The 11,409-nt window shown below is 35.5% G+C and overlaps 1 protein-coding gene across 1 annotated transcript; it reads right to left on the minus strand.

Moving 5' to 3' along the window:
• Positions 1-6,212: 6,212 nt before the first annotated feature.
• Positions 6,213-10,318, minus strand: LOC149187951 (tetraspanin-2-like). Its single transcript, XM_089411501.1, has 2 exons — positions 9,596-10,318; positions 6,213-7,059 (listed from the first exon to the last, which is right to left on the minus strand). The coding sequence occupies exons 1-2, from the start codon at positions 10,091-10,093 to the stop codon at positions 6,736-6,738; spliced, it is 822 nt and encodes a 273-aa protein (XP_089267627.1). The 5' UTR covers positions 10,094-10,318; the 3' UTR covers positions 6,213-6,735.
• Between the last annotated feature and the right edge of the window lie 1,091 nt (positions 10,319-11,409).

Raw genomic sequence — 11,409 nt, forward strand, 5'->3', positions numbered from 1 at the left:
TTTGAGATTCACCATGAGTCAAATATATTGACCGGGATGATGTTGGACGAAGACTGGTATGTATACCATGTGTTGAAGGGACCAGAATTATAGTGATTAGTTAATGTTAATGACATACCATGTGTCGGGACTACCGACCAAGATTATGGTGATGACGCACCATAAGTCAAAGGTACCAACCAAAATTATGGTACTTAATGATGTTGAAGATTTTTACCATGAGTCAAAGTTGTTGACCAGGATTATGGTAATTAAATGATGTTGATGTTGATGTTGATGTTGATGGAAAATTGTTATAACCTTTTCTTAGAGAAATTTGTCAACAAGAGAACACCTGATAGTCCTTATGAATACCTCCTTAGCTAAGAGGGAGTGTTGAATTTTGTAGCTATGGTCGTTCTTCATTATTAATATTTTAGACCTTGAAATATATAATGAAAATGTAAGACATGTTGTTCATGTCATTTTATTGATTATCCCTTGAAATTATTAATATGACATGTTCTTCATGTCAATTTCAAAAGAAATATTTTTTGAATTGTTGGCTCCAAACTTGTCAAGTCGCCCCTCTTTCAAGTCAAGTTGGCCCTAGTGAAGAGACACAAATTCAAGCCAACCATAACACTATATATAAGGCATTTGACCTCCTCCACAAGGCACAATTCAATCACTCACATAACAAAGTATCTTCTAACATTTTATCTTTCTCTCTTTGACTTCGCAGATGCGAGTTTCTGGGCATATTCTAAGCAGCAAGGTCAAAATTTTGGGAAACATATTCTAGGCAAAAGAGTAGACTTTTTGGGCAATTTCTGGGAGGCTGAAATTTTGCGTAAGCAGATTAGGCAAGGCCGAGTTTGTTGGGCTTGAAAAGAGAGAAATTTTACCAGGTTTGACCATAACATTGTTAGTCAATTTGACCATCATATTTGACTATCATAATTAGGCGTATCTCTTGTTGAACTAAAGAATTTCTCTAAGGAAAAGGTTGTTGGATTTTTCCCTAAAGTGGGTTTTCCCAAGGTAAATCCTATGTTATATTTGTGCATTATGATCTCTATTATCCTTGTGCATTTATGGCTGAATTTTTGAAGTGCAATTGCTTAATAATAAACCAGAAGTGCTAAAAGAATATATACATCATTAGAATTAATTATCAATTTTAAAAAATTAATTCTTGTATTTATGCACTTGAAAAATCAACATTGAGACAGTGGAGCGATGGCGAAAGGAGTGTCTAGGGTTTGTAGCTTGGCTTTTCTGGTTTGCGCTAGCTCAGCCTCTCCAAGAGTTGGCCGCCTTCCGTTCAAGAGCCAGACTACAGACTTGAATCCGCAGGATTGCAAGCTTTTGGACAGGTCTTTCCACGAAATAGATGATATCGTCGTCTGGGCGGTTGCATTCCCTACATTTGATCCAGACTGCATTGTTGTCGTCGCTTCCACAACTGTTCACAATGAAAATAAGACCCTCTCTGGAAATCCCACAGATTTCACCTCAGCAACAAGCCAGCAGCGGATCTGCCTCTCGAACCTGCCAGATCTGCCTGCAGAGGTACCAATGCTGGCAATACACATCGACTGGGTTGCAGAGCTGAAACAGCAGGTTAACAAGCCTCTGCATAGGGCTTTCTTTGGCATAGATGGTGCCGCCGTCATCTCTGCCGTAAGCAAGCAGTGGATCTGCTTCTCGAACTCGCCAGATATGCTTGCAGAGGAGAAATCCTCTCCCTATCATCGCCATGGCAGATTTGCTCTCGGACACACAAGAGGCCCTGGCACTATGTCTAGGCTCTTCTTTGACTCCTTTCAGATCCAAATTTCTCAACCTACAGGGAGAACCATCCTGCAATGGGTCAGTTCTTCAGATCTGGTGTTGGATCTCAAACTGGATCTAGAATGGCGGATTGGGATCCCTTCAAGCCTTCAGAGACTTCTCTTTCAAGGTAAACAACTTGAAGACCTTCTTCCCCTCTCTTCTTACAACATTACCAGAAACAGCTCTTTGGTGTTAACCCTTCGTTTGAGAGGAGGTGCAGCGGGACAGTCATCCTCTGCTCCTCCTTTCTCTTACAAAGATGCAGTACACTCTAAGAACCCCAAACCCCCGGAAGCCCTTAAACCTAAGCCTTTTTTGGTTGACAAGATAGAGGAAGTTCCCTCTGTTGAAATCACCCATGAAGGTCTGGCAATCCAACTTCAAGATTTTGCAGAAAGAGCCATCATCTGCAGATTTAACGGACTGTGGCCACGATCTCAGGATCTTTATGCATGGATCCATGCAAACTGGACTCATCATTGTAAGATCAATTTTTGTTCAAAAGGATACTTCATTGTTCTATTTGATGACAGTAAGCATTATGAAAAGGCTTTAGAAGAAGGCCCTTGGTTCATGGGAACTGCAGGGCTCTTCTTGACTCCTTGGTTCCCAGATTTTGATCCAGCAACTGCAGTCATTACCAGGACACCTGTATGGATCAGGCTTCCAAACTTACCTGCCCACTTATGGCATGGTGCAGTCTATAAAGCTATAGGCAACACCTTGGGCAGTTTCATTATGGGAGATTACTGGCGGGAAAATAAAGGTCTCTACACATATGCCAGAATATGTGCGGAGTTAGATTTGAGCAAAGGACTTCCAAACCAAATCAATCTCAAGATAAACGACTTTGTCTGGACCCAGACACTGGATTACGAAAATACTGCATTCCGTTGCCGCCATTGCCACCAATCAGGGCATCTGCAGAACACCTGCCCATCTCTCCCGGCAAAAAAGAATAAGGATAACCTCTCCAAGCCCAAGTCCAAACGATGGGCTCCATGCTCTCCACCTCCAGTCGTGGATTCTGAATCCTCTAGCTCTGAAGATGAAGGTAGCGATGCAGAATTGGATCAAGCCCCTCATTCTGTGGTCCCTTCCACCGATGGTCCGGTGCATTCCTCTGATACAGCCATCGCCCAGAAACGCGTCCATATGACCTCCTCCTCTGATTCAGAAAAGGAGGGCCCCCCTGTGGAGAACCCCAATCTTCAAGTTGTTATTGCTCATTCACCCCAGGATGGTTGGGTCGAAGTCAAAAAAAGGAAAGGGAAAAAGCTTCGTGTTGAGGCTTCTGCCCATTCTGGGTAGAAGTCAGTCTTTTTGCTTCCAGCCATATGTTGTAGCTTCTTGCTTGTTTCACTCCTCCGGAACCGAGGTTGATAGTCCTATCATTTCCAGTTGTCGGTTTTCTGTCTCTCTTGATTGTATCATCTTGTACCATATTTTTGATTAATAGAATTAGTCCAACTCAGAGAAGAAAAAAAAAATCAACATTGAGCACTCTGCTACACATTGCTTCCTTAAAAAATGTTAAATATATTTAGATGATGGAGGACTCCAAGCTAGTCATAGAATGGGAAAACAACACAATCAAGCTTGAGAACATTTACCTACATTCTATTCTTCAAGACATAAAGGACGATGTCTCCTCCTTTGACTAGATCACATTCTACATGAGCTCAATATCATTGTTAATGGACTTTCCAAAGGCACTTTGGGGCTTCCAATGGGGGTATTAGCCACCTTTGATCTCTAGGATGAAGTGGAATAAGACTAGGCAGTAATACATGCATAATGAGGATCTCATTTTATTTTATTTTACAATTTTTTGTTTCCCTTGTTGTTTGTACGCCATAGTAGTTTCAACCAAAATCAATATGTTTGCAGTTGTTTTTCCCAATTTTACTGTATGTCTCTACTATATAGTTTTTGATATCATAAAAAGGGAATAGTCGCTCCTACAAATCCTTGTACGAACTATAATCCATTTTGTAGGAAGCTACAAGTAGGAATCAAAAATAAAATGCCAAGTATGACAAAAATTGGTTTTGAAATACCACTGAGGTTATGAAAGCATTGTCAATATGACAGACATATGTACATTCACCCTCATGAATATAAAACTTTTTTTCTTCTAGGAAAAGAAGAAGAGAAGTTGTTACACCCTAGATACTATGCAATTCCAACTAAATGATTCAAAATCTTTGCTAATCTACGAATATGAAATAAATTATCCCAAATCAAAAACTAGCTACAAACATCTACAAGCCATCCATCCATCTTAGTTCATATGACAAACTTTAAGGACTCCTAAAATATTATTTTATAATTAGCTTACATCTACAACAATCACATATTTTTATGCATAATTTATTTGAAAAATACTTTTCCCAATTTAAAACTCATCTATATCTAAAGGGTTTTTTTATAAATCTAGTTTTTAAAGAAATATTCTCTTTTATTTTTATCTTTTCAATGAAAAATATATTTATATTATATGTGAAGAATATGCATGTTTCAATCTTTGAAAAACTATTTAGACTTAACAATAAGGTTCAAAACTATTATAACAAAGTTTATCATATTATTTATGGGTACGGAATTTGAGTGGGGAAGATAACAATCATTCCTCTCAAACATCCAAGATAAAGCCAATTGAAAAATACTCTTAAAATTTATCATTATATACTGTTTCATTAAATGCTAAAAAAGATTTCACCTTAAACAAATTTTTAATTAAAACACCCATTTATAAATGAGAAAATTCAAAGGATTTTAAGTCAAAATCAATAAAAACAAACATTTATAAATAAATATTTTTGAATTAATTAAAAAAAACAATACCTCAAAAAAAGTAGTTATTTATAAATGAGAAAACCAAAGAGATTGAAGAAAAATTCACATTATAAATCAAAGGGTTTAGAGTCAAAATCAATGAAAGCAAATATTAGAAATAAAGTTTTTTAAATTCAAAAACAATTCTTTAATTAAGCTATGCATTTAATGAGAAAATCTAAAGAAATTGGAGTCAAAATCATTACGATATGAATACTTTGAAGACAATTTTGTAAATAACTTAGTTTAAGTATGTTGGAATTTAGATTTTGTTTAATCAAATTTTTCCTAACCAATTTTACTTAAATTTTTCTATCAAATAACTAGAATCTTAAAATTAATTGTTGAAATTGCACAATACAAGAGCAATAGGGGTTTCTAAGAACATTCAATCTAAATTTGCAATCAAAAATGCAAATCTAGTAATGAAAAATTACTATTCCAGCAACTCTTCTATAATTAGATTCTAATGAGATTGCCCAAAATAAATCCAAATCATAAAACATTAACATTTTGTAGTGTCAAACAAACTTTTGACATTTTATAGTGTTATTGCATTTTTAATATAATTGTCTCTTTCATAACCTTTAAAATTTGTATGCATATTTAAAAGGCCATATTGAAACATACGGATCCAATACTTCGTTTTATCTACACTATATTTTTTATCTACACTTTATGAAGAAATAAAACCTTGGTTATAGAAAAGATTTAACATAAAGATTTTATACGTAATTGTGGTTATAAGGAGTGACAAAATAAAACCATACACAATTAAATTGTAAGAAAGAGCTAATAATGAAAACCCTACAAAGTAATTGTAAGAAAAATATAACAATGAAAGCCCTACAAAATAAGAATACAAGCCCTATAAAACTTACATGAATCAAAAAGCTTGGGTTGTTAGCGTGAGAGATCAAAGACAAACCCACATAATAACAACATTGTATGGATCAATGTAAGACCACAAAATTACATTGTCAGTGTTAAAAACAAACCAAAAGCATAGATTTGAAAAATAAGTTACAGATATACAAAAAGCGAAAGAAATTATATATAGATAGATATAACTTTTCTCATTTTTCCCGCATTTTATTATTAATAAAAATCTTTTAATATTATATAACTTTTAATATTTAAATATAACCATTAATTTTTAATATAAATTAAATCCAATTACATAAATGATATTTAACCTAAGTGAGACAATAATATAACAGTGTTTGAAACCAAACTACAATCACCATGACAAAACAAATGTCATTAAAACACTACTATCAGTTGATACCAAACAGTTATATCCACTATTATCTACTGAAAATATCTAAATAAGATGAACCATTTACTAGATTCATTGGCTATTAGAGAACTTGAGAAGTTTTCTTAAATTCTTTACTAATTTTTCACATTTGGAGAAAGGGTCCAGTAGAGTATCATTACACTTTAGAAATTGAGAAAAAACAAAAAAACAAAAAGTCGTCGACACATATTCATGAAATTCCAAAAAAGCCAGAGCTTCATTGTCAGAATCAAAGCAAAGCCAGCACAACAACTAATTAAATATCAACATCACTTTCACCACCAAAAAAATCTATTTTCCAGGAACTCCAGGATGCCACGTTGCAAAGTAATTTTACATAAGCTTATATTAGTTGCAACTAGTACTGCATCCTGCCTATACAGCTAGCAAGCACTGTTGACTGATAAATAAATACCAATTTTACAACAGCTTTACCAGGGTCTATATAAATAGAGACCTTATTCCCTCCTACCAGTTTTACAATTCAATAATAAACCTTAGAATAATACTCCATAACATGTTAGCATAAACGATAACAATTATCTAGATAACTTTTTACATAAAAAAAATTGAGTTCGACCCTTTGGTCACTCTCTAGTCTGAACTGGCATATCCTATCTATGTTTCAGGTCATAATGACAAAGCACTTGGATTTGCAACCATGAATATGACAGGATTAATGTGTTGAGTCCAAACATATGGCCATGAGTTCCATTCAAAGAGGCTAACTTCAAAAGCAATTCTCCCTTATGTATTCCGATAAATTTGAGTGTTTCTCGTCAATGAAGACCACCAGAAAAGCCTATCTTGTAACGCCTGAAAAGTTCTTCTGTTTGAGCATTTCGGAAGGCACTGCAACCTATAAGATACACCCATATGAGAGCCACAAGTGTTACAATTAAAATTATGTTTACTTTTCTCCATTCCTTTTTCAGATTCCCCAGAAGCCCGGCTTTGCAAGAATTGCAGTTATAGCATAACTGCATTTGGTCATTGCTCCACAGCATACAATCAATATCTGCATTTTGATTGACTGGGTTTATCCAATAAGTTGGATTCACAAAGCTGTAACCACAAACTGATGGAGGTATGCAGCATCCTGACTACAAAAAACAACAGAAAGTACCCACTTGTATTATACATTTCTGAAAGAATGTTTTGAACCAACTAGTTCAAGTATGTTATGTTTAGCAGTACAATAACAGTTAGTGTAGCGAAAAAACCTCAGTGAAAACCCACTAATAGTTAGTGTAGCAAAAAACTCAGGAAAACCCAGCAAGATCTGAAAATTACGCTATTTCAATAGTTTTGATTTTTGAACAAAAGCACTGCATAAACAAACTGAAATTTACAAAGCACACATGCATAACAGCTACATGACAGAAATTACCATAGGATGAGGTGCAGGTTTGATACCCAAAAAATTGCATCTGTCAGCTTAGCAATTTTTGCTAAGGCTCAGTGTAGGTTCCTACCTCCACTTTTACCCAGCTTTGATGCTAGAGCCATCAGCAATGCAGACTAAAAACAGTATCCCACTAGTCATGTTCACTGGCAAAAGTCTAAAGCCACCAGAAATGAAAGTATGTTAGGCAATGGGATAGGAAGTAGAAGCAGAAGTACTTGCCCCTTGAAAAGTGCAGGAGCCAATAGTTGGGAAGATCTACAAAAATTATGAATGCAGTAGACCACAGTGATACTCTGAAGGCTGAAGCTGTCTCAAAACAAAAGAAATATGCTCTTCGGAGAAGAAAAACGAGCTAAAACTTGACATCTCAATTCAATCCAATTAATGGAAAGAAAACCAAGACAAACTCACGACCTACAAAGCAGAAAAAGGTGATACATATGCACCAAAAAGGGCCATAGGAATGAAGTATTTGAAAAACAAGAAAAAGGGAAGAGAAACAACATACTTAAGGTTACCGGATTACCCTGGTTATCCAATATTGCAACATTACATCGTACAGGCAGACAGGACGAACCCTGATATATCATGATAGAAGAGGATTTATAAATGTGGATAGCAGAGGAAATAAAAATGATCTATGCCAAGATAAAAGTAACACCAAATGGAAAAGATTGAAATAGATCCACTAAAAGCAATCTGCAATAAAGATAAAGCATAAAATGAACAGCATGCTTTATTAGATTGCCTACCCTCCAAGGTGCAATCATCTACATGACCTACAAAGAAAAGCCGAAGATTGGACGAATCAGAAATTTCATGGGTGCAAAATCTGCTAGAAAAATAAATGGTTTCTTAAAGATGTGCAGGTTCACGTTCAAACTGAGCAGTGAGCAGATAACCATGGCTCAGGTGATGAGAAAGGAGAATTTATGGCAGAGCAACAACTGCGGTATTAGATTGCCCTACCCTCCAAGGTTGCAATACCTTGTATGGCATATAAAACCAATCACGTAGACAAGCAAATCCAAAAATAGAATAGGGGCATAGAATTTATAAAAATTCAGTGATCCAGAAAAATGTAGAAACTACTTCCCATAGTTTGCCCTGTCCACAATTCCAATATTCATGGCTCAAACCACTTAAGAAGAGAAACATGCGCCAAAAACTAGTTGCAATGACAATTTGGTAAAATATTGATCATTACTTGACCAAAACAAACCACTAAGGCATACGGGAAACCTAGAACCCAGCATCATAAACAACCGCTTTGCACAAACCAGTATCTGAGATTAATCATTCTTTCCGGATCTAGCCCCAATATCCTGAAAGTATTACATCTTGCAGTGTGTAACTTGAAATTGAGGAGCGCATGTGTGTGCAGGATGGTTTTGCACATCAACTCGGAATGCAGAACAACATTGCAGTGCAAGGAGAAACTTTGGAAATGATAATAACCTTTCATCCTTGACAGATTTAGGCCGACATGGCAAGCAACTATAATCTTCATCAGTTTCTTGAAAAAACTGTTTCTCTGAAATTATCGTACAATCCTTATTGTTTTGGTTAGAAACTGTTCTCACCGTAACTATTTCTACAAGCAAGAAAAGCCACCCTGATAACATAATGCATACAGATCGAAACTCTCCTAGAAAATTTCACAGAGCACCTCTGAAGGTCTCTGTGCAACAGCACAAACAGCAATAATTTAGTAAACTCTGTTCAAACTAACGCCTGACATGAATCTGTTTAGATGAAAAAAACTGAGTGTGAAGAACTGAAAAATAATCATTATACTAGTCCAAATCTATCTACCATCCAGAGGCATGCTTGGATGTGATAATAGAAACTCATTACAAGTCTAACTAAGCCAGTATTCACTAATTGATCAAAAAATTGCAATCAGTGAATGAAGACCTCCCAAAGCCCAAAGCCACAGTGAGGATGCATTTCCTCACCTGAAAAAGAACGGAGATTCTGGGCCCTCAACTTGACCAGGTCAAAATCAGAGTTTAGTACAAAATATATAATATTATATTGTTAAATAACCAAAAAAAAAACGAAAAACAAAAAAACTTTGAGACTGCTCCCTTTTACCACCAAAAACAAAAACAATTTCACAAAACCCCAACTCTCCTGATACTGCTGCTACACTGAATTTCCTAGATGTTATGCCTCTGTGTGTGAGAAATTTAACCAGAACCTATATACACGTTTCGAATTGACTTTACCTCCAGAGGCGTGAGATGTGCATTGAAGAGATACTGAGCACCTGGGTACCTCTGATCCAACCGACTGCACATTTTGGAAGAACTAAGGCAGCTTTTAATCTTATTCCAGTGTTTGGTATTCTCAACATAATGCCTCAGCCACCCTGAAAAATCATTGAGTTGGTACTCATCATAGTTTCTGCCTGCAACAGCGTGTCCCCTTCCCTTGTTTGTAATCACAAAGGCAAATATCACCAGGGCCAACAGCGCAATAATGAACACAAACATGAAGATGAGATATATGACTAACAGATATGGGACTCTCCAGAGTGCACCCACAAAACCTGCAGCAGAGACCAGCAGCAGAACGACTCCTATGGTGATGAGAGGCCAACGGAAAAACTTCACGCATTCGGTGTCCTGTTTGGAGGCCAGCCATATCCCAGATCCAATAATCAAGACTGATAAAACCATTGCTGCGAAATTCAGGACCCCTGTGATGGTGTTGCTGACCGCCATTTTTGGGTGCTAAGAAGCTGTGGAGAAATATTCTTTCAGAAATTGATCTTGGAATCTCGGCAGTACCCAATTTGGTCTCATGTAGGGGACTTTGGGAATAGCCCGAGGAAATTTGCTATGGGTTTTGGAGTGCTTTCCTCATTTTGATTTAGTATCTGATTTTTCAATTTTGAGTCGACAAAGTACTGTCGGGGAACGACTGCTTCCTATCATTACCGACTTTTAACGTTTCATTTATATCATATAAAATACAGAGTTTACTCATATGGGGACGAAACTGAAAAGTGCGGTTAAAGTAAGGAGTCTTTTCTCCTTCCAAGTTCCTATCATTAAAAGGTAATTGCATTTGGACGGTCAAAATTCCACATGATTATCAATTTTATTCGGTTTTTTATTCATTCCACATGATTATCAATTTTATTCGGTTTTTTATTCATCTCATTTGTAAGACAATTTTAAATAGAATTTAAAGTTGGGAGTTGTCTTTAGTGCGATTTTATAGACAACTCTTTTTGTTTGCAGGGTTGGAATTTCAAAATAGATATATACTTCAAATTTGCCAGTTTTCACACTTCTTTTATCTATTTTCATAATTAAGAATTCATCTCATTTGTAAGACAATTTTAAATAGAATTTAAAGCATTTTGTTTGGGAGTTGTCTTTAGTGCGCATTATAGACAACTCCTTTTGTTTGCAGGGTTGGAATTTCAAAATAGATATATACATCAAATTTGTCGGTTTTCACACTTCTTTTATCTATTTTCATAATTTCAACAAAGAATCGTGATGGTTTAAAAAAAATTTGATTGTATTTGACGAGCAAATCACCCCTGACGGGCAATTTACCCGTCAAACTCCATCCCTTCTCATTTGTAACACACTTTTAACTTTAAATCTGGTTTTTGTAACATAATTTTAACTTTAAATTTGGTTAGAATTATATTGAAAATTTGAGTTTCACTTTTGTAATAGGAATCCATGAAATTTGGTCTTTCAAAACTATGGTTAATTCTAAGATGACCTAAATCATTCATTTTTCAATATAATATCAAAATACATAGAAACAAGACTTAAGATGTTAGCAAAAATGGGACAGTCTAGGTACCCTATATCAAAGGCCTTCATATGAACACCAGTCATAAAATTTGATCCCCTTTTTTTTTAATCTTTTTTGGTTTCATCTCCTCTTTATTCATATATATCTTTTTTCAATGAATGAATAATATGTTAATAAAATACATTTTAATTAAAAAGTCATTAATAAGTAATAATAATAAAAGAAATGACTTATAGGAGCAATCAAAGAGGAAGGAGTC

The sequence above is a fragment of the Pinus tabuliformis genome, chromosome 3_1 (genome assembly GCF_031772625.1).
Source record: "Pinus tabuliformis cultivar Carrire ecotype Pingquan chromosome 3_1, CPIR1, whole genome shotgun sequence".
Lineage (NCBI taxonomy): Eukaryota > Viridiplantae > Streptophyta > Pinopsida > Pinales > Pinaceae > Pinus > Pinus tabuliformis.

What these genes read in the sequence shown, in the direction of transcription:
- LOC149187951 (XM_089411501.1), bottom strand. Translation starts at nt 10,093, where the DNA reads ATGGCGGTCAGCAACACCATCACAGGGGTCCTGAATTTCGCAGCAATG. An exon ending in CACATCTCACGCCTCTGGAG is followed by an intron (nt 7,060 to 9,595) that starts GTAAAGTCAATT and finishes TGTTTTTTGTAG; the next exon opens with TCAGGATGCTGCATACCTCC.